This window comes from Heterocephalus glaber, unplaced genomic scaffold, assembly GCF_053883595.1.
Source record: "Heterocephalus glaber isolate CG9 unplaced genomic scaffold, H.glaber_assembly_v1.0 deba00000943, whole genome shotgun sequence".
Classification (NCBI taxonomy): domain Eukaryota; kingdom Metazoa; phylum Chordata; class Mammalia; order Rodentia; family Bathyergidae; genus Heterocephalus; species Heterocephalus glaber.
Window position 1 is genome coordinate 14,175,068 of NW_028258175.1, and position 27,705 is coordinate 14,202,772.

Genomic DNA, 27,705 nt, shown 5'->3' on the forward strand with positions numbered 1-27,705 from the left:
GCTATAGCCTCCTGCCTCTACAGAAGGACAGACAGAGCAGAGGTTTTTATTCTTCACCCTCACAGAATACCAAGAATTGTCTGCCTGAAAGAGCTAAGTTGTACAATCCTATCTTAAATGCATGCTTGTTCCTCTCCAAAAACAAAAAAGAAAAGTAGCATCCCTGTGATTCCTGTACTGGTGCATTCCCATCTTTTATTTATGCATTTATGATAACGCTACAGTCTTTGAAAAGATGCAGCAGCTGCAAACTCTGACACAAGCTGCACATCTTGCTTTAAAACTCAGGACACAGGAAGAGTGGTACACGCCTTACCTTCAGTATCACATCTGGTGTGGGTAGATTTTATCTAGGGTTCATAAACTTTCAATCAATACAAGATTTAGAGATATAAGTCTAGAAGAAGAAACCAAATCACTTTATTAGAAAGAGGCGAGTAAGAAAGGGAGCCTGGAGCCAGTACCCAGCCTCTTTTATTATATGGCACGGAAGGGACTCTCTCCTCTGAGAGCTGTTATAACCTGGTGGGCTCTTTTAGGCTCTGAGACCCTGAGTCGGCCACTGTCCCTTTGCATTGCCTACCTGCAAATTCTTGGGTAAGCTCTCCTTGGTCCTCTTTGTTTTGTCAGGCAATGTCTTTGAGATTTAAAGCAGAACCTTACATTCAAGGCTGAATTAGCAATCAGTAAAGGGATATATGTACACTGTAGTGCATTAACATGGTGAGAGAACAATAATCTATATGTATTTGTATGTAGGTGTGTGTGTCCAGGCGTGAGCCCAGCAGTTTGAGACTGGTCTGGGTAACATAGCAAGACCCCTGTTTAAAATATAAAAATAATATCTAACTTATTTAACATGTACTGTGTGCCCTGCACTGTACTAAATTTTTTTTTTTTTTTTTGGAACCCGGGATCGAACTCGAGTCCTTGCGCTTGCGCAGCAGGCTGCGAAACCACTGAGCTAAATAAATCCCTAGCCCTGTACTAAACTCTTTATTAAGAATCCTCTTAAATTTTTCCTGCAGATAGTGCCCACCCCCGTGGTTGGACACTTAGGCCACCATCACACCTCCACTTACGACACAGTGCACACCTGTCGCTCCCTCCGCCAGTCTAGAGTGTGGTGGTCGCTGGTCTGGGGATCACCTCCCTAGGCGCCTGCCTGGGCCTGAGTCCACCTCCCCTCGTTCCGCCCGCACCGTCCTCCCCAGCCGTGCAGCCAGACCTTTGCCCCGGGCCTGGCGATCCGAGCTCCAGCCGCTCCCGGACCCGCCCCTTGCCCGGGAGAGCGCGGGGGTGAGGCTGCGGGACAGACGGACCGACAGACTCCGCTGGAACCGACAGCGGGGCGCCGATGGCCGCGCCGGGCGAACCCTGCACCGGGCCCGGGGTGAGTTCCGCTCCCCACTCGTAGTCAGCCAGGACTGCAAACCCGGGGAGAGGAGAGACCCCCCGAACTCTGGGCCCCTGCCGTGCAGGCACCGCGGATTGTGACCGGCAGAGCCCAGGACTTTTCAGGGGTCCCAGGACCTCGCAGATACTGGGGACTTTGACCTTATTTGCATAAAGCTGGGGGACCTTCCCACTCTCAGAGAGCCCCTTCCTGTCTCCTGGAGCCCCTGCCTCCCTGGCTGCCTCCCCCTTCGGATCCCAACAAAGCACTGCAGGGAGTGGAGTTGGTGGGGTGGCCTGGGGGCCGCGAACTCCCGACGTCGGGGAGGGGGGGGGGACAATGAGACGGACGCTGGCTCCGCGCCTGCGCTGTGCGGTGGCTTTCCGCTAGCGTCCCACGCATCACCGTGCTTAGTGGGAAGGGTGCTCTCCCGTTTCGTCCCTGTAAAAGGGAAGGAAACGGAGGCCCTGCGCCTGGCTGGTGAGTAGTGAAGCCAGGACCAAAGATAAGCGCTGAGCAGGGTGGGGTCAAGGTCGGAGGACTGGGGCCGCCAGGCCCTCTAAACTCGCCACACTGCTAGTCCCGAAGAGAGGGCCCGCAGAAGGGTCCGGGTAAACACCGCAGATGGAGCTGGGCTCAGGGACGCACACCTGGGACCCCCGCGCTCCGGGGACCTGAGGCAGCAGCGTTGCAAGCTTAAGTTCAGCTTGGGCAACTTAATGAGGTCCTGTCTCAAAATCTAAAAAACATTGAAAGGGGTCAGAGGTGCACCTCATCGTCTCCTCGTGAAGGCCCTGGATTCCATCCCCAGTACGGGGTTAAAACAAACTCGCAAATCCAGACAGGCTTCGAGGCAGTTGTGCCCCTGCCAGAGTCAGCAGCTCCTGTTTTGTGGGCTGGAAGGGAGCAGCCTACCTCTTGGTGACGCTCATCTACTGTCTGTGGCATGGAGACAGTGACATCTGCCTCCTAGAATTGTTACCGGCAGTGACCCTCTGTGTCTAGCACTCATTACGGAGCCCAGGCTTTCTCCACTCCAGGACCCAACTCCCCGGGTTCAAATCCCAGCCCCACCACTTCCCATCTGGGAAGCATCAGCCAAGTTACTCAGCCTCTCTGGGTCTCAGCTTCCTCATCTGCTAAATCAGTGGGATGACTGCATCTACTTTGCAGAGCTGAGGCTAGGATGAGAAGAGTTGAAAATCCAAAGACATTCCACAGAGGGCTCGGAACACGTGTATGTAATGTTAGGGTCCAAAACGCTGCCTGACCCTGTGGGTGAGACTGGGACCCGGCTGTTGTTCCGTGCTAAGCTCCCCACCCTCTGTGTCTTTTCAGGTGTGGAACCAAACGGAGCCGGAGCCTGCTGCCTCCCACCTGCTGAGCCTGTGCTTCCTGAAGGCAGCAGGGGTCTGGGTGCCCCCTCTGTACCTCTGGGTCCTCGGCCCCTTCTACCTTCTCTACATCCACCGGCATGGCCGGGGCTACCTCCGGATGTCCCCCCTCTTCAAAGCCAAAATGGTAGCCATTGCCCCTGGGAGCACAGAACCAGACAGTGGGGAGGGGCAGGCTGGAGCCTGGCGGAGATCCCAAAATGAACACCCCTCCCATCAGGGCGCACACAGGGTGTGATGGAAGGGAACCTGCTGAGGAAGCAGATCAGTACTCCCGAGGTGCCAGAGATAAACCAAGTGGAGCACAGTTAAAGTTCCCTTGGACACATTTTGTAATTGTGAAAACCCATGCACATTCATACAGACACACACGTGTTCTAGGACGGCAGTAGCTCCCACAACCTGCCATTTCCCACTGTGCCATGGGCACTTTTGGGGTACACAGAATGCTTTTAGGACCACACAAGGATAGACTTCTTAAATTTTAACAGTTAAGCTTTTACTTTATGGGATTTTATTTTCTGGGCTGGGATAGGAAGAACCCAGGGGTTTGTGAATGCTAAGCTGCACCTCAGAGAAATAGTCCCAGCCCAGTTATGCACTCATTTTTGTGTTTCCCCCGCTGACAAACCTACTGAACAATTTTTTATATTGTTATGTGCTCACGTTAGTGTGTTAGTTAACACTGGCTTTCCAAGTGCGAGCCTTTGTGCTCACTGTCCTCCATACTGGTATAGGAATGTTCTTCAAAGTTCTTTCACTTCCATGGCACCTTGCTAAGTCAGCTCTGCTGCTGCCACCTGTCTGTCCAGAGACTGGCAGACTGAGAGGGCCAGAGAGTTGGGGCTTGCAGGCCCCACAGTCATCTCCCTTCCAAAAGCTGGGTTCCGCTAACGCACTGTGAAAACAGCCATAGAAGTCATGAATAAATAGGCGTGACTGTGTTTCAATAGACATTACGGTCACTGAAATGTGAATTGCTTCTAATTTTCCCTCATCACTAATGATTTTTTAATTTAAAAAAATTTTTTTTGTTGTTGTTTTTGTTTTTGGTACCAGGAACCAAACTCCGGTCCTTGTGCTTGCAAGGCAGGTGGCGGAACCACTGAGCTAAATCCCCGGCCCTTAAAAATTTTTAATGATTAAAAATTATTTCTAATGATTTCTTAGCTCCCAGGCCATACAAAAGCAGATGCCAGCCCAACTTAGCCTGGAGATGGGATTTGCCAACCCTGCTCTAGGCTAACTGGGTACTGGAAGAATTCTAGCCTGCCTTCTCTATGGTGTATGCGTGCACACTTTTTCTTTCTTGCTTTATTTTATTCAAAAGAGAGAGAAGTATATAGCAGAGATGCCTGGAAACTTACTGACCGCACGCAAAGCTTCTCCTGGACTTAGTAGCACAGACTGCAGACGCTTGGTAGAAACTCCTCTTCCCTCCTGGCTTCACGCTGGAAGCCACGGCGCACCTGCACTGGTGGGGATCCACTCGTGGGGTCCTGGCCTGCTGCGAATGACTCATGGCAATCACAGTCAGGAGTGGTCTGCGGTGTCCCTCCTTCGGTCTTCATGGTGACACACTGATAACATCGGTTCATTCCAGGGCCCCGCTGGGGACTCTGCAGAACCACCACCCAAGTGGCCTGAGGTCATTGGCTGCCACCTTCCCTCTTACTCACAGCCTTATCTGAGCTGTTTCCCCAGGTCCTTGGGTTTGCCCTCATCCTCCTGTGCACCTTCAATGTGGCTGTGCCTCTGTGGAGAATCCAGCAGGGGAAGCCCCAGGCCCCGGAAGTCCTCATTCGTCCTGCAGTGTGGCTCACCACCATGGTAACAGCCTCTCTGCTGGGCCTGCCTGGCTGCTGCTTTTCCAGCGTGGGTGGAGGGCATGGGAAAAGTGGCGTTTCCCTCCATCCCCTTCCCTCCCCGCAACCCTCTAAGGCCCATCTGGACTTTCCTGCCCAGACCTTTGCCATGTTCCTGGTCCACGTGGAGAGGAAGAAGGGCGTCCAGGCATCCGGGGTGCAGTTTGGGTACTGGCTGCTCTGCTGTCTCTTGCCAGCTACCAGCACTGCCCAGCAGGCCTCAAGTGGGGTAAGTGGAGGCCTGGGCCATGGGGGAGACCAGGAAGCCTGGGTCCCTTTTGCCTCCTCCTCTTTCCATGCATGATTTCTACTCTCCATGGGGACACCCAGGCTCTTACACGCTGAAGACACACAAACACATCCTCACCTCTAAGTACCCGTGATTTCATACATTTTCTATTTTGTTTTAAAATGACCCATAATAATTGCAGATATTCATGGGGCACTGTGTGGTTGTTTTGTTTTCTTTATTTCACGGGACAGCGATGGAACCCAGGCTGTCATGCGTGCTAGACAAGTGCTTTACCACTGAGCTGCATCCCCAACCCTTTAAAAAAAAATTTTTTTTTTAGTACCAGGGATCGAACTTGGGTCCTTGCACTTGTGAGGCAAGCAGCAGAACCGCTAAGCCAAATCCCCAACCCAACCCAACCCTTTAAAATTTTGAGGCATGGTCTTGCTAAGTTGCTTAGGGTGGCCTCAAATTTGTGATCCTCCTGCCTCAGCTGGTATTTTGATGCATGTGTGCACTGTGTAATAATCAGAGCAGGGTATTTAGCACACTAACACCTCACACCGTCATCGTTTCTATTTGGTTAGTGCATTCAGAGTTTTCTCCTCTACCTGTTTTGAAATATTCAGTGTAATATTGTTAATTAGGGTCCCCCTGCTGTGACCACTATAGTGCGTATTATTCCTAATTGTACCTGCTGACAACTCTCTCCCTGTCCTTGCTCCCTCCTGGTAACCACCATTCTACGCTCAACTTCTATGGAATCAACTCTTTACATCCCACATGTGAGTGAGGTCACGCAGTATTTATCTTTCTGTGCCCGATTTATTTCCCTTAACATAATGATCTCCAAGTTCATTCACACTGTTGCCCAGACCTTTTTTATCGACACAAATTCCCATTGTCAGCTTTGCACAGTGTCAGTATCGGAGCCAATGAGGTTTATCTGAGGTGCGATTATTGCTAATTGAAAACTTCCCAATACCCCGCCATGACGACTTGAAATATAGTCGGCATGGGCAACTTTTGACAGTCTCTATGGAGACTGAGAAAAAAAATTCCCATTGTCCTACACAGCTTTATCACATACTCTGTTCGCACGCTACACACACACACTGTGCCTCACATGCACAACCTGGTCACACACGCGTGTCTGCTCTTCCTTGTGTACATGCAGGCTTCCCCTGACCCTCACACGGGGATTCTCCCCCACATTCCCAGATGTGTATTTACACTCATTTTGCCCAGCCACTTATATTTCAGTTTCCCAATTTGGGAAGCGGCATTCCTGTATCAGAGGACATAGTGGATCATTTTCTTTGCAAAGAAAAAAAAAAATATATATAGTCCGAACCAGGTTTTCTATAGCTGCTTTCCGTTTAGCACTGCTGGGGATTAAATCCAGGGCGGGTGGCTGTCACCAAGCTCCCTACCACTGAGTCTCCTCCCCACCCCTCCTAGACTAGGTTCTCACAGGCTCGGCATTGTTGACGTCATGGCTGGAAAACACTCCACTGGGAGATAAGGCTACCCCATCCTTTGTGCCCTACCCACTTGCTACCAACATGGCAGCCCCCAGCATTGCAGTATGACCCCCAATGCCTCTAGATGTTGCCAAATGTCCCCTGGGGGCACAGCCACCCTCCTGCCTGGAAGGCAGGAGAAGGTGCCCATGATGGAGGCAGGTCGAGGCTGGACAGGGTTCCCATGCCAGCAGCAGTCTAGTCTAGCACTCACTTGCCTGGGCTCAGAGGAGCCACCTGGAAACCAGAGATCAGGCTGCAGCAGGTTGCACCCCATCATTTCCTCTGCCCAGTGATTACTTTGCCCTATCCCTACAGGGGAAGGTAGAGGAATATCATCCTGTCCTTAAGGAGAGAGTTTTATTTTGTACTTTTTGTGTGGTGCTGGGGATGGAACCCAGGGCCTAGCCCGTGCTCAGCAGGTACTCCACCACTGAGCTATGCCCTGGCCTAAGGAGGGATTTTTAACAAGTCACCTGTTTTAATTAATGGATACAAAAGGGGTCCCATGGCTGACCTCTGGATCAGCTCTTCAGAGCACAGTGCAGAAACAGCGATCCTGGGACCCTGTTCGTGCTGGGACTCCAGCCCTGGCATGTGCTGCAGCAAGTGCTCATGTACAAGTTCTCACTGGGGTCACATTAGTGCTCTGTGGTAGAGTCTAACAGTCTCACTTAATTTTATTATTATCATATTATTTTGTTTTGTTGAGACAGGGTCTCACTATGTAGTTCAGGCTGGCTTTGAACTCACCATGTAGCCCCAGCTGACCTCAAATTCCCAGCAATCCTCCTGCCTCGGCCTCCTGGGACCGGGATTACAGGAGTGCAGCACCACATCCGTTTTAATGGACCCATCGTAGATGAGGACAGAGGCTGAAAGAAGGGCGTGACTTTTTCGGGGTCACACACTTCTGTAGTATGGAGGCCAAGTCTGTCTCACCCATACTCAGAACAAACTTTCCAATATAAAAATAGTGGTAAAAATGGTAGGACGGGGAAGGTGGAGCACAAATTTCCTGCTATCTGTTAAAAGAAAATCCAGAAGAAGATACCATCCGTACAGGAATTCTGGTTTGAAATGAGGGCTCTTCTTTAAGCAGCAAAAGCTCAACTCACACTAGTTTAAGGGAAAGGAACCCGAGGGAATTTACTAGTTCATGTCTTTACTAGCTCGCATCTACAGGATCTCCCAGGCATAATGGATCCAGGCGCTCAGCACCACCAGATGTCCTCTCTGCGTCCCTTGGCTGTGCCGTGTCATCTTCATTCTCAGTGAGGCAGCAGCAGAACCCCATAGCTCCAGGCTTACGTTCTGCCGGTGCAGTGAACCCTGGGACTCTCCCAATGGACTCGGCTCTCATTGGCTCAGCATAAATCCTGAGTCCATTCCCGATCCAGCACGGTTGCCAGGCCCGGGAAGGGACTCATCACCAGGCTCAGTGTCCTGCTCACCTCGGAGCAGAGTCAGTTCTGTGCAAACCATGTGGCTAAGCATAAAGGAAAGAATACTGGGGTGCCGTGACCAGAAGAGGGGGCAGCAGCATGACAGCAATTGCAGCAGGTGGCAGCAAAAGCCCCCGTTTAAATCAGACAGGCTGTGTGCTCTGGGCCCAGTGCTATGGGTTCTCTGAGGCTTGGTTTCCCCAGGAGTAAAATGAAGCAAGTTAACTCCCACTGTTCAGGGACAACACTGCATGTGCCAGGGTGGAGGAGATGCCCAGTAAAAGCAGCTCCCTTTTCTGTCAGCCGGAGGACCCTGTCCACGAGGGAATGAGGTGGGAGATTGGGATGGGGGACCGAGATGGAGAGATGATTTTCTTTCCACACAAGGAAAACGTCCAAGCGTCCCGGAATCTCACTGTTCCAGCACTGTGGCCGGTCTACACTGGCACAGCCTTGACTCCCACTTGTTCACACGGAGTGTGTGTGAGTCGGGTAGTCACAAATTGGGACAAGCAGGAATGCTGGAGGCTCTGGATTTCGAGCACCGTGGCCCTGGTCCCATCTAGACTGCTGCTGGCACGGGGACCCTGTCCAGCCTCGACCTGGCTCCATCATGGGCACCTTCCGCTGCCTCAGCTCCTCACCAGCTGCAGGCTCAGTGTGGCTTCTGCTTTCTCCCCTGCAGGACTTCCTGAGTGACCCCCTACGCCACCTGTCCACTTACCTGTGTTTGTCTCTGGTCATGGCTGAGTTTGTGCTGTCCTGCCTGGTGGATCAGCCCCCCTTCTTCCAAAAAGACTCCCAGCAGGCTGTAAGTCCCCAGACCCCCCGCCCAGGGACTCCTTTGTCCCTGTGTCTGCTTCCCCATGTAGCCAAAGCAAGCTGAACTAGGACACAGGCCTTTCATTTTTTATTCACTCAGGCATTCAGCAACATGTGAATTTGCACAGCGATTCATTGCCACTGTTTGGCTTTCTGTTTAGGGCAAGGAAGAAAATCTTTTAGGCTTTGTGAGCCGTAGGACCAGCCTAGCTCGTCTCTGCCATCATGGTACAAAAGCTGCAAAAGGCGTTATGTACACAAGAGAGCAGGCCTGTGTTTTGATAAAACTTTATTTGTAGAAACAAGCAGTGGGCCGGGTTTGGCCAGGAGGCCATGGTTTGTTGCCCCTGTCCTATACTTCAGCAGGATGCTGAGGATTTGTGGTGAACGGCAGATATGGTCCCTGTGCTTATTAGTTCCCAGTCACATCGGGAAGCTGCTGTTAAGGAAGTCACATATTATGTAACTGTGTAGAAGCTGGACCACGGGTTTGTGCTTTGCAGAAATACAGGCTCCTTGAGAGTTTTCAGCAGGTAACAGTGAAGCAGTCTGTGAAATCAGGAGAGAATTCTCTGGGGGAAGATACTGACCTCGCTTGTCTTTAAAAATGCTCAAATGAGCCAAGCTTGGTGACACACCTGTAATACCAACATGGTGGGAGGCTCAGGCAGGAGGATTACAAGTCTGAGCCCAACTTGGGCAACTCAGAGAGACTCTGTCTCAAATACAAAACTTTTAAAAAGGGATGGGGATGTAGCTCAGTACAAAGGTCCTGGCTTCAATTGCCAGTACTGAAAACAACAATCAAAAAAAACAAAAACTCAAATATTCCAGTAATCTATTTAAAACCATAACAGGACTTTTTCCCTGTCAGAATGGCAAAAAACCCCAAAAACCCGACAACAAACTGTGATGGCAAAGATGTGGTGAAATGGGTACCCTCGTGCCTCGATGGTGAAGAGGGTAAATCCTGAGTTCCTTCCAGAGCAGCTGACAAAAAGCACAGTGCAGAGCCCTCTGCACAATGTCCACTCAGAGATGCAGCTGAGGACTCTCTTTCTCATGCACAGTCCTTGCTTTGAGAACGTCTGGGTCTCAGTGTAATAATAGTCGTTCTTGTGAGAAGCTCTTATTCTTACCTTGTGAACACAGTCAGTGGTCAGTCCAGGTGGACCAGACCCTTCTTGCCTTGGCTGCCAGGAAGCCACCAAGCTCACTGGGCTCCTCTGGTCAGTGCACCCTGTGTTCCTGACCTTGGTCAGCTGCTCTCCACGGAGGCCAAGGTCTTCCTCTCCCTCCTTTGTCTTTTGCAGAATCCATGCCCCGAGGCTGGGGTCTCCTTCCCCTCCAGGGCTGCGTTTTGGTGGGCTTCTGGGTAAGCAGGTGCAGGGGAGGGCTGGGTGGGGCTGCTGCTCTCACTCCTCTCCACGCTTTGCCCCGTGTGTCCCCCACCGCACCCCAGGGCTGACATCCCAGCCCAGCCAGGGTCCCCACCACTCACTGGAGTGACGGCCAGACTTGAATCCTCCTTGTCAGGACCCCTGCTTTCCCCTCTGTAACATGGGGACAGAGATGACTCACCTTCATTAAATGGAAGTGCCTAGTGCTTGCCCATAGCAGGCACCCAATAAAACTATTTATTATTCAGTTCAGTCATTTCACCAACACTAGGTAAGCACCTACTATGTGCTAAGCACCAGGCGCAAAATGAAAAAGACAGAGTCTTTCTTGCCTGGAGGGTCCCAGGCTGATGGAGAAAACAGCAGCTTCTCTGGCACCAGCCCACACCAGGCACTACAAAGGTGCCCACCTACTGGCGCCCCCCCGCCGGCGCCCCTCTGTTGCCGCAGTCAGACTTCCGTATTATGGGGCCACAGATTGGAATCCTGGCCCCACCACTTCCTGGCTGTGTGACCTTGGGTGAGCTACTTAGCTCTCTGTGCCTCGGTCTCCACACCTGTGAAATGGGAGTAAGGACAGCATCTACCTGTGGGCTGTGAGGTCCAAGTGAGACAGAGATGGCGAGACTTGGAAAAGGGCCCGTACATAGTGTTCTGTCCAGTACCCGTTATGTAGACGAAGAACATGTGCTTCCGGATTTGTGGAGGTGGTGGGAAGAGAATAGAAGTTTGCTAAACAGTTCTACTTGGGGTCTTGCCCTCAGCTTCCTAAACTTTTCACTCTTTTTTTGCCACATTGGGCATCACCCCAACTCCAGGAATGTTTTTCTTTAATCCAACTCATTCTCTTACTTTAATAAACTTTTAAAAACAGGAATCTTTTTATCACTGCCCAAACTTGAAAAATCAATCAAATTGCTTGCCCTGGAAGAGAAGTTCAAAAATAATTTCAGAGAAAAACCAATGTTAATCATTTCCAGGCCAGGCCTGTGGCTTTCCCAAGTTGCTGTGAGTCAGAAAAGGGCACCTGGCAAGGCCTAGAGAGACAAAGGCCAGCGCCCAAAGACCCTCCTCCACCACACTGTTGGAGAGACAAGAGACTCAATAGGAAAACAGGGCTCCCACTGTGGAAGTCCTGGGCAGTTGTGATGGAATCTCCTTGGCTAGGGAGGTCAAACCAAGCCTGCCTGAGAAGCCATGTCTAAGCACAGATGTGAAGGAAGAGTAAGAAATGGCAGGTGAAGGGCAGCAGGAAAAGACCTTGGAGCAGAGTGGCATGCAAAGGTCCTGAGGCCAGCTGGCTGGAACCATGAATGAGGAGGCTGGGGCATTAAAAGGAAGGAGTTCAGGTTTCCTCCACAATGAGTTTTAGACCCCAGATTCCTGGCTCTTGGGAGGGGTAACTTCCCTGGCCATGCCAGTTGTCTCTTGCTGAAGTCACTTAATCTCTCCCCACCTGTTTTCCTCCTCATCTATAAAATGAGCCAATAACAAGCTACCAGATGCAAGCATCTCTATAAACTGAGTAGTGCCCTGCAGGTCTTAGGTGGGTGTAGGCTCTTTGCCTTCATTGACCCAGGAGTCAGCAGAGGTGCAGAGAGAAGTAAAGCGACTCCCCCAGGGTCACAGAGCTGCCAGCTGGGCCCCTGCCGGGGTGGATGACGAGAGGCGCTTATATGGGTGCTGTCTTTTACAGGCTACTCTGGAGGGGCTACAGGAAGCCACTGAGACCAAAAGACCTCTGGTCCCTTGAGCCAGAAAACTCCACAGAGGAACTCGTTTCCCAGCTGGAAAGGGAATGGATGAGGAACCGCGGTGTGGCCCAGGGGTGAGTGGGTGGCGAACCAGACCTCAAGCTGGTATGGTTGGCCAAGCTCACCCATCGCATGGCTCTCAGTCCAGTCGTGATCCTGTCAGGCTGAGTATACAGCTCTCCCCAGGGTAGACATCCCAGCGGAGACTCCCAGTGGGGGCTCTTGGAAGGCCCCACAGGAAGCGGTCATGGCGGAATGGCAGGTGGGAGACAGAAGGGGGGTTAAGTCTGGGCTCAGAGCGCTAGGTGGTGGCTCATAGGTGCAGGCAACTGCTTGCTTCTTGTGCCATTGGTCGCCTGGGTCAGTTTTCTCACCTGCTCAATGGGGGTGGCATTGCCCAGCAGGTGCGAGGCTCTGGGTTCCATCCCCAACACTGCAGAGGAAAAGGGGGAGGTCACTGGGCCCTCACTCATAGCTCATGGAGTCATAAAAAGAGATGATTTACGGAAAATGGCAAATCCTCAAAATTGGCAGAAACACAAGCAAAGATTAGCTAGCCAGGAGATTCCAAGGTCACTGGAGTTGCTCACTCCACCTGGCCGTGCCGTGCCCTTGGTGGCCTCTCTGGGAACAAACTTGGCTCTAAAGGAAGAATTTCAGGGTCCCCTACAAATTCTAGGGCTTTGGTGGTTGCTATGGATGGCCGAATCCCACAAATGACAGAGACAGTCAGACAGACAGACAGACAGAAGACAGTAGGCTCATGTGATTAAGATGTGGCCTCAAGCAGAAAGGGGAAAGGCAGGGTTATACAAGCCATTTTCTGAGCTAACTGACTGCACCTGAGAAAAGTTTGGGTTTATTTCTGAAATATCTGAAGTATCTGGGGAAGAGAGAGGATCTCATCCAGAGAGGACAAAAGGCAAACCACCTCCCACCAAATCACCTTCCCAAGGTCTGTTGGGTCCACATGGTATTTTGCTATTGTTGATTGGATTGTTCGGTTTTGTAATGAGTTGCCTATTTTTATTAGTACACGTGTGCAGGACAAAATGCTTACATCCCTGGTGTGGCATTGGTCCGTGGACATCACACGCCTTCATCCTTTTTACGCTCGACCCCCTTAGCAATGTCACCTAACAAATCTGGAATCCTGGTCTCTCTAAAAGTAGGTCCGGCAGCCCACACCCCTCCCACTGCACAGCAGGCTCAGCAGGCAGAGACCTGAGACCAAATGCCAGTGCTTTTTATTTTTTTATTTATATTTTTTCAGTACAGGGGGTCAAACGCAGGGCCTTCAGACTAAGCTACAGTCCCTGCCGTGTTTTTGCTGAGTTGCCAGAGTTGGGCTCCAATTTGTGACCCTCCTGTCTCAGCCTCCCAGGGTGCTGGGATTACAGACGTGCCCACTCACTCCACCTGGCGCAGATCCTAGCTCTCTTCCCTCAGCTGTCTGCCCTTGGTACATTCGCCCCTCGGAACCTCAGTTCCCCATCTGTGAAATGCGGACACCACCCCCCCACCCCCCCACCCCCGCTTGCAGGGCTCCCAGGAGGACTGCGCATGCCTGGCACACAGCAGGTGCTCGCTGTGGTGTGCGTTTGCACGAGCGAGCGCCCGAGCCCGCCTGGCTCCTTAGTGAGTCCTGGGCGGGGAGGGCCATCAGGGCCACGCCGCGGGCCCCTTTTGCTGAGGGACCCCCCCCCGCCCTTCACAGCTGCCGGCCGCCCACGGCTAAAGCAGGCGCCCGCCCTCCCTCTCCCCAGGTGCGCCACCGCGGAGTTAAAAGGCCCTAATCGCGGGAGCGGGAGCCGGGCGGCCCCGGAGCTGCAGGCCCTCGTGCCCCGGGGAGGGCGCCCGCGGGGCCCGCTGCTCAGGGCCCTGTGGAGCGTGTTCTGCGGCTCCTTCCTCCTGGGCACGCTCAGCCTCCTGGTCGCCGACGCCTTCCGGTTCGCGGTCCCCAAGCTTCTCAGGTAGGTCTGGCCTGGGCCTGGCTGAGCCGGGGGCCCCGGGCGCCGGCCCAGGCCAGCGCAGCGGCCTCCTCTGCCTCTGCGGTGCACGCGCCCAGGCCCCGAGGCCAGAGGGAGGGAAGAGACAGCGCCGGGGCAAGCTGCAGGGTCGCCTCCTGCGTGGTCGGCGAGGGCTGCACACGCGGCCCTGGGGTGAGGGGTTAGAGCCGCGGGCGCCCCCCAGCGGCGCTTTCCTTGGATGGGCTCCCCCGTGTGTGGCCGGCTGCTGGGCCGGCTGGAGGTGGTTGCATCCGCATGGCTCGTCCGTGATCGACGCAGTTCCCCTCCTCCAAAAGGCTGCGCAGCCTTGTTCACTAGGAAGGTTCCAGAAGACGGAACAAAAGCTGTGTTTTCTCCAGAGCCCCAGGCTGCAGCTGGCAGTCTCGCTGCCTCCGTGGTGGTGGGTCACAGCTGGTCACAGGACCCGCGGGATTCACGGGGTGGAGTGGCCAGGCGCGGTGGCACCTGCCTGCGATCCCAGCGCTCTGGGAGGCTGAGGCGGGAGGGTCCCAAATGCGAGCCCAGCCTGGGGAACTCAGAGACTTAGCAGATCCTGTCTCGATAAAAAAGGCCTAGGGAATACAGCTTAGGGCTCAGGGCTCAGGCCCTAGGTTCAGTTCCTAGTGCAGAAAAATAAAAACAAAGCAGGCTGGAGTGTTAGGCTGCCACAATAAAGTGCCACGGAAGAACGGGGGTGCGAAGAGCAGCACTTCATCTCCCTCCCGCCATCTGAGGCTGGAGTCCAGGAGCAAGGTGCGGTCAGCCCCTTCTCCCTGTGTCCTCGGCGTGGTCCTCTGCACGTGTGGACGCCCAGGGATCTCCGTCCAAGTGTCCTCCGGGGAGGACCCAGCCGCCGGCCCCTCTCCCATCACTGTTTCTGTGGGGACCCCGTTCGGCCTCACGGTGGGACAGAAGCCCACCTGGGGAGCAGGGGAGCCGCGGAGTCGCACCGAGAAGCAGTGGACGTGGCGGAGCCGACTGTGGGGCTGTGTCACTCATCCCAGGCCCGGGCCCTTCTCCCCCAAGCCTGTTCCTGGAGTTCATGGGCACCCCCCAGAGCCCCGCCTGGCAGGGCTCGCTGCTGGCCGTGCTGATGCTGCTCTCGGCCGGCCTGCAGACGCTGTTCGAACAGCAGCACATGTACCGGCTCAAGGCGCTGCAGATGCGACTGCGCACGGCCCTGGCGGGGCTGGTGTGCAGGAAGGTGAGCAGCGGCGCGGCGCGGCGGGAGGGGGCGCCCGGGCTGCGACGATTCCCACTCGGCCGGTGCCCTTTGCCCCCAGGGCTCCCTCCTGCCAGGTTCCGTGAGGCCCTGTGATGTGACCCCGGCGTGGCCACCCTGTGCCTACCCCATCCCCCAAGCACACCGGGCTCCTGTAGGTCACCATTCATTTCCTCCCCTCTTGGGACGCGCGCCAGGGCCTGCTGCTCACAAGCAGAGCTGAGGCTGGGCGGACAGAAGCTGCTGTCCTCCCTCCTCCCTCCTCCCTCCTCCCTCCCGCAGGTCCTGGTTCTGTCCCGCGGCGCCAAGAAAGCCGGCGCGGTGGGCGACGTGGTCAACCTGCTCTCCGTGGACGTGCAGCGGCTCAGTGAGAGCGTCCTCTACCTCAACGGGCTCTGGCTGCCGCTGCTCTGGATCACGGTTTGCTTCGTCTACCTGTGGCAGGTGTGTGGTGGAGGCGGGGGCCCTTCGAGTCCTGCATCTCCTCCCGGTCCCCCTCCTCCTCGCTCATGTGACCGGAAGCCTTGGAGAAGGGTGGTCTTTGCTTGCCCTTGAGCCAGGATACTGACCTTCCCTGGGACTCAAGTTTCCTCTCTCGTAAAATGGTGACATTGGTACCTCTCGGGTAGGTTCTCAGGGTACCCAGTAGGCAGATTAAACAACTTTGAAGTTATCGGTAATGCTGGGGCATCATTGTCGTTAACAAAAGCAGTAAAAAAGAAACCAATTTTTTTTTTTTTTGTACCGGGGATTGAACTCGGGTCCTTGCGCTTGCAAGGCAGGCACCGGAACCACTGAGCTAAATCCCTGGCCCCCCAAAAAACAATTGTAAGCGGGGGAGAAATTGCTACCTAGTGTTTGAAAAGCATGACGCAACCATCAGGAAAAAACCAAACTTTTCCAACTTCCTTCATTTTGCCCTGTCATATTAGTATTTTTACAAATTGAAATCACAGACTCTGTATCAGTACTGCCTGGGTTCAAATCCTGCTCTGGCTGGGAAACCTCTCATGTGTGGCATTTCTTCATCTCTAGGAAGAGATCACAAGTAGGAATCGTACCCTGGCCTAGGATTGCCAGGGTATAGATGGGCTCACACAGGCTGTGCGTCCTTAACCCACAGTGCTCAGGACCAGAAAGTGTTTCAGATTTGGGTCTTTTCTTGGTGTTAGAATATTTGCACATACATGATGAGATCTCTCAAAGATGGGACACAATCTAAACATGAAATTAATTTCTGTTCTCTCCATGCCTTATACACATGGTCTGAAGGTAATTGTATACAACATTTTTAGTGCACCAGTGTTTTGGTTGTGACCTGCCACATGAGGCCAGGTGTGGAATTTTCCCCTTGGGTCATGTTGGTGTTTAAAACATTTTAAGCCAGGCCAGCACTCGGGAGGCCGAGGCAGGAGGATTGCAAGTTTGTGCCTAGCCTAGGAAATTTAGTGAGACAGTGTGTCCAGATTTTTTAAAGGGCTGGGGATTTCAATCCCCGGTACTGAAGGAAGAGCGGGAGGGGGAGCGTCAGAGTCCAAGACGTCTGCCTGTAATATAGCTTGTGTATATCCACATACACACCCCATCCCTGGCGCCCCCAGCAGATAGCTCCTATATCAGAAGCCACCATGCAATCCTAGTTAAGGAGGGACAGCTATGGGTGTTGCTACAGATGGAGGACACCATTTTTGTTTGCTAGAGAGAGCTTTCTGCCTTGTCTCCTGGAGGTTTTTCCAGTCCCAGCGGTGGGCATTTGCCTTCTGGACACTTCTCCGTGGAGCCACTGGGTGGCGCCATTGCCATATAAATGAAACAAACTGGGTTCATTCCCAAGATGAGACGATAAATGTAATTAAAGGTGGAGGAGAGAAACTGAGGCCCGCAGAATAGAAATGGCCATATTCAACAGAATATCCAATTAAACTTGAATTTCACATAAACCAAACAATATCTTAGTCTAGCTCTCAAATACCATCTTACATAGGACATTAACAGACTTAAAACTTCTTATCTGAAATTCACATTTGTATGGTTATCTGCTAAAGCTGGCAAATCTCCTAAGGGCTGAAATGAAGACTAGACTAATAATCGCATTGGATGACAGGAACAACTATTCCCACTTTGCACACAGCAACTGCAGCTTACAAAGCGTGGGCGAGTTACCCAAGGCCGCACTAGCCGGTGTCAGAGCTAGAGTGAAACGGGTCCATATCCAAAGGTCGCAGTGCCACCCTGAGGTCAGGAGTGGCCCTCACCCCGGCCGTCTACACGCAGGACCCCGCCTCGGAGCCCTGAGCACCCGTCTTCAGCAGCCAGCGTCTCTGGCCCCCCGAGTCCTGTCCTTGGTGACCTCAGCTGCCTTCCTCAGGCCCTGATGTCCCCCTGCCTTAGGACCCTCATCTGACCAAGACCCCAGGGCCATCTTACCTCCTTTGTCCCCAGCTCCTGGGGCCTTCTGCCCTCACCGCCGTCGCTGTCTTCCTGGGCCTTCTTCCTCTGAATTTCTTCATCTCCAAGAAGAGGAGCCACCATCAGGTTTGGCATTTGGGGACAGGAACAGGCCAGGCAGAAGGGAGGAGCCTGCAGGGCCTGCATTGGTGGCAGACCCCAGGAGCGGAAAGGCCTGGGGGCTGGCGGTGTCCTTGTCCTTGTTCTGTGACTGCTCATCACCAGCCCCTGGGCTCCGGCCCTACCCAGGGTGTGACCCTCTGACCTGGATCTGGTGGCCACCCCTCCCTGCCTGGCCGACTCCCGGCCTCTGTGCCACCCCTACATGCGGGCTCATCTCACTCGCCAGTCACAGGGGACGTGTGGCAGCCAGACAGACCTGCCACCTCTTCCCAGACAGGGCCAGAGACCTCCAGCGCGGTGGCCTGGCCCTGCGACCTCTGACCCCCTCCTGCCTGTTACTTCCCCTCTGTCCCCCAGCTGCCCCGCCTCTGGCTTTGCTGCCCCTGTCGGAACCACCCCCACGCACAGGCTCGCGGCTCCTTGCCCTGCGCTGTTTTTTATTCCCTTGTAACCCTGTCCCTGGGCAACCGGCAGGCGTCACGGTCCGTCCTTACTGGAGTGGGTGCTCCAGCTCCGGGGGTCCCTGAGGCTAACTGGGCACCCGACTAGCGGCGCATAGAAGGTGGTCCTGGGAGGGAGAGAGACGAGGGAGCGGAGCAGGGGAGGCCCCTCCCTGCCCGGGTACCTGGGCTCTCAGCAACTGGGTGGCCAAGGTCGCCTCCACCCAGCCGCTCTGCTCTGGTGCGGCCTGAGCCCCGAGCCTGCCCGCCCGACTCCACCCGCACCCCGCCGGCACACTGCCTCTGCCCTCCGCTGCCCCCACCCACCCTCTATCATCCGCTCTCCGCCGCGCTCTCCCTGCAGCTCAGGCGGCACCTGCACCTCCAGGAGGCCTCCCCGTGGGCCTCGGGGCTCCCTCGGGTGGCTCCTCATCCAGCGGGGCGGGCGCCCAGTGCGGGCCGGCGCGGGAGGAGCCGGGCAGGCACCGAGGACGCTCTCGCCCCTGCCTCCCTGGTCCCAGGAGGGGCAGATGAGGCGGAAGGACTCCCGCGCGCGCCTCACCAGCGCCGTCCTGCGGGCCATGAGGACCGTCAAGTCCCAGGGCTGGGAGGCCGCCTTCCTGGACAGGGTCCTGCGCATCCGCGGCCGGGAGCTGGGCGCCTTGAGGACCTCCAGCCTCCTCTTCTCCGTGTCCCTGGTGTCCTTCCAGGTGTCCACGTCTCTGGTGCGGACCCTGTGGTCCCCCCGCAGAGGACTGGCCGAAGGAGGGTGCTGGGGTGGGCGCCGGTGCCCACGCCGACGGGGTCCCTGGCTCGCCAGGCTGCCGGGCGAGCGCCGCGGCCCCCTGGTCACCCGTGTGCCTCTCCAGGCGGCGCTGGTCGTGTTTGCCGTCCACACCCTGGTGGCTGAGGAGAACGCGATGGATGCGGAGAAAGCCTTCGTGACGCTCGCGGTGCTGGGGATCCTCAACAAGGCCCAGGCTTTCCTGCCCTTCTGCGCCCACTGCCTCGTCCAGGTGCGGGCGCCGATGCGCTGGGCCTGGATTCCGTGCCCTGAGGAGAGGCGGAGGGAGGCGCGGCCCGGAGCCGTGGCCCAGGGTGCAGAGGGCGGCCTGGGCCTCACAACGCTTCCTCCAGGCTCGCAGAGACTCGGCGTGTAAGAAGAACTCACCCCGAGTCCGTTCTTCTTCTCTCGTGGTACTGGGGCTGGAAGCCAGTGGCGCTGTGCCAACGAGCTCTTTTCATTTCATTGTGAGATAGAGTCTTGCTAAGTAGCCGTAGCCCAGGCTGGCCTCAAATTTGTGATCCGCCTGCCTCAGTCTCCCAAGTAGCTGGGATTCACAGACGTTCGCCGCCACACCCAGCCCAGTTCCCTTTGTTGGACAGAGCCCCTTTATTTCTCTGCCTTTAGTCATGAGTCCTTTCCCATTGTGCAACCCCGGGCGTGCTGAAAATGAGGAGCGACGCGTAACTAAGCCCCCTCTATTTTACTTTATTTATTTTTTAAGCCCCCTCTATTATAATGGTTCCCTTTTGAGTCTTCAAAATGGGTTTGGCAGGGATCTGAGCTGGCGCCCCCAGCTGGACAAAGTGTGAAATTACTCCACGTTGTGGTTTGAGGAGGACAATTCGAAAACTCCCTGTTCTCTTCCCAGATTTTGTCTGCAGTACTGGCTGCTTGGTTTCTCTCACTTGGAGCTGGAGGCGGGAGAGGCCCCAGCACCATGACGGTCGCAGCCTCACGAGCACGTCCTCCAAGAGCTGGAACACTGTCCCCATGCTTTGCAAACACACAGGGCTTAGTGGGCAGGAGCTCGAGCACACATCTCGAGGGCTGAGCGCTCCGCTCTTCTGTGCTGACCGGGGCTCTGGCTTCCCCAGGCCCGGGTGTCCTTTGACCGCTTGGCCGCCTTCCTGTACCTGGAGGAAGTTGACCCTGGCGCCGTGGACTCGAGTCCCTCCAGAGGCTGTGAGTGCTGAGTGCAGCAGAGGGTCTGTGGGAGGCTGGTGTGGAGGAACATGAGGAGACCCGGCCTCCTCGCTGGGGACCGCAGGACTGCTGGGCATGGGGTGGCAGGTGCAGATCCTGCCGCTGGCATTGTCACCGGAAATAGGCATTGTGGGCTGCTTTTCTGTAGGTTGCTCAGTGATTGCTCCCAGGTCTCCTGCAGGCGGCATTCTGAGTGCCCAGCAATGGGCACTCTAACCAGTCCTTGCCCTCACCCAGAAACCCCAGGGAGAGAGGCCCAGGTGTCTTTTGTGAAGGTGGAGAGAAGATCAGAGTTACAGGTGCCACCGGGAGGTGATTCGCTGCGTGCTGGTCAGCAGGGCCTCCCAGCTCTGCTCCACCTTCCCTTCCACCTGTAGGTTAGCAGCATCCACTGCTGCTGTGGGAGGGTGACCTGTTGCTGGGCCATCTGGTCAACCTGCTTACCTAGAAACACCTGGGGAGTGGTTAAAAATCCCAGCCCATGGGGATGGATGAGCCAGGTCCACATTCTGGCCCCAGCGCTGACCTTGGCGAGTTACTAACCCCTCGGAGCCTCAGGGCCTCCATCTGTGGGGATCATAACACCTGCTCCCTGTGCTTGCTGTCAAGGTCGGCTGTGTGTTTAACTAAATGATACCCTTGGCATAGAGCCCAGTGCAAAGTCAGCTATAGATGTGTGTTCTTAGTATAATTATTAGGGAGAAAACTGGAAATAGCACAGAGCCCTCTAAGAAACCCAAAATTGGCATTTTTGAGATGACTCAAAGCTCTGACCCAGTTTCCTCTGATTCATTCAGCCTAATCAATGAGATTCGGGAGTTCAGACCCAGAAACAGGGCTCAGATCTGTGCCCACCCCTCCCTCTGGGGCCCTGGGCAGCAACTCCTCCCCTCCTGGCCTCAGATTCCCAACTGCCAGCATCCTCATAGCAACACAAGAGACAGCAAGCACCTGGCTTTTAGGAGCTGCTCAGTAAATAGCTTGGGTCCATGACAACTGTGCCATTAGCTCTGCTGGAGTTAATATGGGTCCTCAACCAGAGACCCAAGTGTGATCTTAGCCATGAGTTTGACACACCTGGTCACTTGTTTGGGGTCAGAGCCTCCGTCTCCCAAAGCTGTGCTTGCAACAGTGAGATGAATGCTGACACCCACTGCTCGTGCTAAGTGGATGCTTACCACATGGTACGTAGTTCAGTGTGCTCTGTGTAAAAATAAGCCCAGCCACGCGTGGTTGTACACACCTGTGATCCCAGCTACTCAGGAGGCTGAGCCAGGAGGGTCACAATTCCAAGCCTGGGCAACTTAGAATCTCCAAATAAAAATGGCTGGGGATGTAGCTCAGTGGTTTCAATAAAACTTTATAAAACTGGGATGTATGATGCCATGGGCTCAATCCTTAATAGAGGGAAGGGAAAGGAAAGAAAGGAGAGAAGCAAGGAAGAGCACCCCACGTTCTCTGAGCAGCACTGTGAGTGAGGTGCTTCCAGGACTTGCTCATTTTACAGATGGGTAAGTGGAGGGCAAGGGAGAGAGGGATTCCTGCACCTCAGATTGTAGATGAGACAAATCCCCTAGAGTACAGTAGCTAGATTCATGAATGAAAATATAGAATGCCTAGTTACATTTGAATTTCAGATAAAGAGAATTTGTTTTTTAGTATATGTATGTCGCGTGAAATATTTGGGGGCATATTTATACCAAAAGGAGTAAACATTTCTCTCTTTATCTGAATTTCAAATTTAGCTGGGCACCCTGCTGAATCCACCCCTCAGATTCTGATTTAATTGATTTGGGCTGAGCCATAGAAAGCTTTGTTTTAGAACATCTTCCCGGGGGATTCCAAATGTGTGTTCAGAGTGGAGAACTCCTAATCTCGATCCTCCCTCATCACAGGGATGAAATCTGAGACCCAGAGATGAGGAGAAGCCGTCCACCTCTCTCCACACTGCTTATCCCAGTGAGATAAACAACGCCCCCTCCATTGGCCAAAGCCTTGGATTGGGTGTAAATTATATCACAAGCTCACCAAGTTTTTCTGTAAAGGACCTGAGCGTACATACTTTAGACTCGTGGCCCTACGTCTTTGTCATGACCATTCAACTCTGCCATTGTAGTGTGAAAGTAGCCATTTTTAAAAACTGATAAAAATATGGCAAATGTTTAAATTTTTTTTCTTTTTTTTGGTACCAGGGATCAAGCTTGGGACCTTGCGCTTACGAGGGAGGCGCCGGAACCACTGAGCTAAATCCCCGGCCCAAATGTTTAAATTTTAAAAATGTATTATAGTAGGGCTGCGCCTGTCTCTAAAGCACCAGGTCCTGAGTTCAATCCTTGGTAACAGAAAAAAAAAAATTATAATAACACATTGCCATGAATCCCCGTTGCTTCAAACACACTTATCTCATCGTTCTTGCCACTTTCTGAAGCAGTTGTAAAGTCTTCTGAGTGTCTTTAGTGGCTGTCTCGATGTTCTGAATCAATTCAAAATGTTTACCTTTCATGGCCATTTTTTTTTTTTTTTTTTTTTTTTTTTTGGTACTGGGGATCAAACTCGGGTCCTTGCGCTTGCACAACAGGCAGCGAAACCACTGAACTAAATCCCACCCCTTCATGGCCGTTTTGACTTTGGAAAGAGCCGGAAGTCCCATGTACCAGATCCAGTGGATGAGGACACACCATAATGTTTCCATTTGGCAGACGTTGCTGTAAATGTTTGATCAGTGGGTGATCAAAATAAGTGAGCGTTTAAATAAAATATTTATTACAAGTAACAGGCATATCGCCATTGATCACCCTCAATATTCTCAAAATACTCAACTTTGAACACACATCCCATTATTCCTGGTGATGTCTTTTACTGTAATGTTTTTTAAAAAATTTAAACATTCATTGTATTTTTCAACCACTCCCTTATATAAACGAATAGATACAATTGCGGGGGTTTTTTTGTTTTTGTTTTTTTGTACTGGGGATTGAACTCGGGATCTTGCACTTCCAAGGCAGGCAGTGGAACCACTGAGCTAATTCCCTGGCCCACGATTTTGTTTCAATAAAACTTTATTTGTAAAAATAGGCAGGATTTGGTCCCCTGGCTGTGGTTTGCCTTCCCCTGAATTATGTGGCCACGGGACACAATGGAATCCCTGCAAGTTCACCCACAACTGGCGAACAGTAGGCAGGTGGCTCCCTGGGAGGTTTCAGCTACAGCCTACTACTGGGCTTGGTGGGTAGGTGCCAGGGGGTCCCCGGATAGGCCAGACAGGAGCCGCCCAGTGACCCGCCTTCTGTGCCCTGTAGCCCCTGGGAAGGACTGCATTGCCATACGGGATGGCACCTTTGCATGGTCCCAGGAGAGCCCTCCCTGCCTGCACAGGTAGGAATGACCCCCCCACCTCCCAGGAGCTACCTCCACCTTTCTAAGAAAGTGATGTGTGGAGCACCTGGCACTTCCTGACTGTGAGACAGGGCAGGTCTCCAGCCCCATGTTGGGGGTTTCCTAGCAGAATTAGGAAAGCAGGCATCTTCATGGATAGGGCAGCAGGGCATCTGAGCCTCCCTAGTGAGGGGGAGATGCCTCCCTGCTCCCCAGTTGGCCGAGGGGACAGCATATGAGGCTGGACGTGGGTCATAGTCTTTAAGACTTTAGCTTTGACCTTGAGCGGGGTAGAAATGCAGAAAGGCTTCAGCAGGGCAGGGTGGTGATCTGATTTAGGTCTTAACAGGTCCCTGGGGCTGCAGGGTGGAGGGTGGACTACAGGAGATGGACAGGAGCAGAGGCAGAACAGCATGAACCATCTTCACAGGTGTGTGTGTGTGTGTGTATGCACTTGTGCACAGTGGGTGCATGTACATGCATATGTGAGAGGACTGTACAGATATATGTATCCAAGCCTGTATACATGTGTGCACACAGCTGTGTGGATTGTGTGCATGTATGTGAGCAGGTGCACTTGTGTGTGGTAGCTGCATGTGGATGCTTCGTAAGTGTGCACACCTGTGGTATGTGGCTACAAGTATGCTTATATGAGTGCCACCTGTACCTGTGTCCTTGTGTGAGTGTGCATGCATGTGTGGAGTTTGCATGTGTGTGTGCACACCTGTATAAAGTGTGTGTGCATGTGAGTGGACAAGGATGGGGAAGCGTGGAGGAGTGGCCAGCTGGACGGGCTGGCCGTGTCCAGGGCTCATCTGTCCTGCACAGACAGATGGACCCTGACCAGGGCTGCATCTCTCTCCTGGGTTGCTAGGATCAACCTCACTGTGCCCCAGGGCTGTTTGCTGGCTATTGTGGGCCCAGTAGGGACAGGGAAATCCTCCCTGCTCTCCGCCCTCCTCGGGGAGCTGTCAAAGCTAGAAGGGTCCGTGAGCATCCAGGTGAGGCTGCCCTCCCCCCTGCTAAGAGGTCCCCATCCCGGAAGCCCCTTCCTCCTTCCTCCCATGGCCCTCTTCACAGCTAAGACCCTTCCATCTCCTCTCTCCTAGCCCAGCCCCTCTACTCCAGAATCATCCCCACCTCTGTCTTCAAAAGTGAGTTGTGTTTCAGGGTCCGGTGGCTTACGTGCCTCAGGAGGCCTGGGTCCAGAACACCTCAGTGGTGGAGAACGTGTGCTTCCGGCAGGAGCTGGACCTATCCTGGCTGGAGAGGGTGCTGGAGGCCTGTGCCCTGGGGCCAGATGTGGACAGCTTTCCTGCGGGCATTCACACCCTAATTGGGGAGCAGGTGAACACTTCAGGCTTTCTTGGGATGAGGAGGCATTGCAGCTAGGGGCTGTTTGCTTCCCTGACCTGTGGACAGTGACAGAGCAGGTCAGGGAAGTAGGAGAGAAGGTCCCAGCTCAGGGTCAGACGTAGCAACACCCAATAGTTGTTAATTAATAATGATTGAAAATAGAATCAGAGAGAAAAGCAGAGAGTTGTAACCAGGATTAGTAATGAAATATTTTCCAACAGCTGCCAGTAAGAAGACTGTTATGGCTTATGTGTCGATGTCCCCACAAAGCCCAATGCAGTCATAGGTGGGTTTTTTCAGAGATGACTGGATCTAGGGTGTGTGATGCTGGGATTAAGGAATTTCCACCCTTGGGTGTGGGTGGTAGCCTGGAAGTTATAAAAGGGAGAGGCAGGTAGGCTGCTGCTTCAGCTGCTGCTGCTTCTGCTGCCTTTGCTGCCGTCATTGCTTGCTTCTTCCTGCCCTACCTTGCCATGGCCTGTTTTTCCTTCCTGATGTCCCTGTGTCACGCCACTCTGGTTTGGAGCCAGCTGACTATGGATTAAAACCTCTACAAACTGTGAGCCAAAATAAACCTTTCCTCCTTTAACTTTGGGCATTAGATATTTTGTCTCAGCAGTGAGAAAACCGAGACAAAGACCTAGATTCCTGCCCTGCTCTGTCCTGCTGTGTGATGTTGGTCAGATTTCTTCTCTTCACTGGGGCTCAGCAAAGGGTCGGGGCAGAGATGTACAATAAACAGGATATAGGCATCCAGAGCTGTGGACTGGCCAGGGACCGGCAAATGGTGTCCCATGTGTCAAATATGGCCCACTGCCTGCTTTTATAAATAAAGCTTTATTGAGACACAAGTCACATTCATTTTCCTATGGTCCATGGCTAGTTTTTTGGTTAAAAGTTAGAGCTGAGCAGTTGTGACAGAGACTGTGTCCCCAAAGCTCAAGACTGTTACTCTTTGGCCTTTCCCAAAAAAGCCTTACTGACCCCTGGATTAGGGAATTGTCAGTGAGAAAATGGGAGTTCAAGTTAAGGGAGGGGTGAGGTTTCCTGGGAGGAGAGGAGAGGCCTGGGGAGGGTCTTGGGGAGCCTGCTAAGGGCTGCAGTGCAGAGGACAAGCCGGACAAGTGACCAAGGGTGGTGGGGCGGGGCATCATGGAGGCCAGGGAAGAGTGTTCCAGAAGGGAAAAGGTGCCGGCTGCCTCCACGTCTGCCCAGCTGTGTCACACCCCGGCCAAATGCCCGGTCCCCCAGAACCACCTCCTCCTGAAGGCTCTGACCCCCTCCTTGTGTGTCTGATTCTCTTCCTCTGACATCCACAGCGCCTGTTGTGTCTTCCCCAGGAGCAGGCCTGGAATGTCCCCTTGCCCCACCACATCGCTGGAGTAGCTTCCTCGATGGCTCCTTGCTCCTGACCCCAACCTCCTTCACCCAATCCCACTGCTTGGCCAGAGGGAGCCAAAATCCTGACCTCCTTGGCCAGATGCCCTGCCATCCCGTCTGGCCCTACTTCTCTCTCTCCACATGTCCCTTCATGCTCCCCCTTTCCTGCTTCTGTTCAGCCACAGGGATCCCTGCAGTGTTCCCTGATACCCAGAGTACATCCTCACCCCAGGCCCTTTGCACATACTTTCCCCTCACTTCTGTCACCTTCAGACTGCCCTGGCTGCCTTACCCCGCCCTGCAGTGACTCTGCTCCGGTCAGTTCACTCTGTACCCACCTGCTTACTGGTCCTCATGGCACTTGACACCATCCTGTGTACCATCTGCTTTACCTGTTTGGGTCATGGATTGTCTGTCCCCTTGCCCTACCCTCATTAGAATGAGAGACAGAAGAGCAAGGACTTGGTTCCGATCATTGCTGTATCCTTAGAGCCTAGGACCTTGCTGGATGCAGAGTAGCCATGCAATGAGAATTAGCTGAATAAATGAATGAATGAATGAAAATAAGGACTGAAAAGGCAATACCACCAGATTAGGCAACAGGGAAACGAGTGATGTCCTCCATGAATGCTGTGTCTGTGGAGGAACCAGACTGAGCAGGATGGGGAAGTGAACAGGAGGAAAGTGGACACCTCGGGTGTGGACCACTCCTCCAGGAAGCTTGGCTGGAAGGGAATGGCGAGGCTGCAGGGCATGCTGGATGGGAGTGGGTGCCCTTCACTAGCTGTGGCCCAGGGGACAGGCACACTGAGATCTGGTGTGTCCGACCTGCCTGGCCCAGTCATTTCCGTGTCACCCAGCAGATGTGATGTAGACCCACCCCCTTGCCCCTCTCTGTGACCACAGGGCATGAGCCTCTCTGGGGGCCAGAAGCAGCGGCTGAGCCTGGCCCGGGCTGTGTACAGAAAGGCTGCCGTGTACCTACTGGATGATCCCCTCGCAGCCCTGGATGCGCACGTTGGCCAGCATGTCTTCAACCAGGTCATCGGGCCCAGTGGGCTGCTCCAAGGAACAGTGAGTCTGGGAATGTTTGTCAGAGGCCACAGGACAAGGGAAGAGGAAGCCCCTAGAAACCAGTCTTTACCCACGCTATCTCAGTACTCTCCCCTTCAGTCCAGTTTTCCCCTTTGTATTTGTCAGCTTTTACTGCGATACTACCACATAACAAACAGTCCCCAAATCTCTGTGGCTTGCAACACCCCTTATTTGTTTAAGAGTCTGAGGTTTAACTACTTAGGATTTTTTCAATTTTAGGATATGCAAAAGTGATAGGCATTTAGCAGAAACCATGCAATTTGCATTTTGACCTTTTCCTGGGCTATTAATACTCTCATGGTGCTGAGCAGTGGCAGCCAGTGAACCCCACAGTTACAAAGGGGAAGCCCAGGGCTCCACAGTGTGCTGTGTGGCTGAGCTAGGACCTTCATTAAGTTTTGTGTAATAAATGCACTCTTGACCTATGATGTCATTT

The 27,705-nt window shown here is 53.6% G+C and overlaps 1 protein-coding gene and 1 non-coding gene across 11 annotated transcripts in view; both read left to right on the forward strand.

Moving 5' to 3' along the window:
* The first annotated feature begins 1,004 nt into the window (after positions 1-1,004).
* Positions 1,005-27,705, forward strand: part of Abcc6 (ATP binding cassette subfamily C member 6) — a 52,840-nt gene continuing 26,139 nt past the window's right edge. For 2 of the 10 annotated variants that reach the window (XM_087209188.1, XM_087209187.1), the window contains exons 1-18: positions 1,007-1,393; positions 2,735-2,917; positions 4,495-4,620; positions 4,756-4,884; positions 8,541-8,666; positions 9,991-10,052; positions 11,774-11,905; positions 13,598-13,804; positions 14,867-15,044; positions 15,345-15,506; positions 17,505-17,597; positions 18,595-18,798; positions 18,943-19,089; positions 19,955-20,042; positions 23,363-23,438; positions 24,313-24,439; positions 24,609-24,785; positions 27,081-27,248. In XM_087209188.1, coding sequence (XP_087065314.1) covers positions 1,358-1,393; positions 2,735-2,917; positions 4,495-4,620; positions 4,756-4,884; positions 8,541-8,666; positions 9,991-10,052; positions 11,774-11,905; positions 13,598-13,804; positions 14,867-15,044; positions 15,345-15,506; positions 17,505-17,597; positions 18,595-18,798; positions 18,943-19,089; positions 19,955-20,042; positions 23,363-23,438; positions 24,313-24,439; positions 24,609-24,785; positions 27,081-27,248 — 2,421 coding nt within the window. In that variant the 5' untranslated portion in view covers positions 1,007-1,357. Of the gene's footprint in view, positions 1,394-2,734; positions 2,918-4,494; positions 4,621-4,755; positions 4,885-8,540; positions 8,667-9,990; positions 10,053-11,773; positions 11,906-13,597; positions 13,805-14,866; positions 15,045-15,344; positions 15,507-17,504; positions 17,598-18,594; positions 18,799-18,942; positions 19,090-19,954; positions 20,043-23,362; positions 23,439-24,312; positions 24,440-24,608; positions 24,786-27,080; positions 27,249-27,705 lie in introns of all 10 variants that reach the window. The other 8 variants (XR_015450501.1, XM_021237218.2, XM_087209189.1 and 5 more) reach the window with 7 other exon arrangements.
* LOC147828681 (U4 spliceosomal RNA) lies at positions 5,794-5,932 on the forward strand. Its single transcript, XR_015450519.1, has one exon. It is a non-coding gene; the product is annotated as a U4 spliceosomal RNA (small nuclear RNA).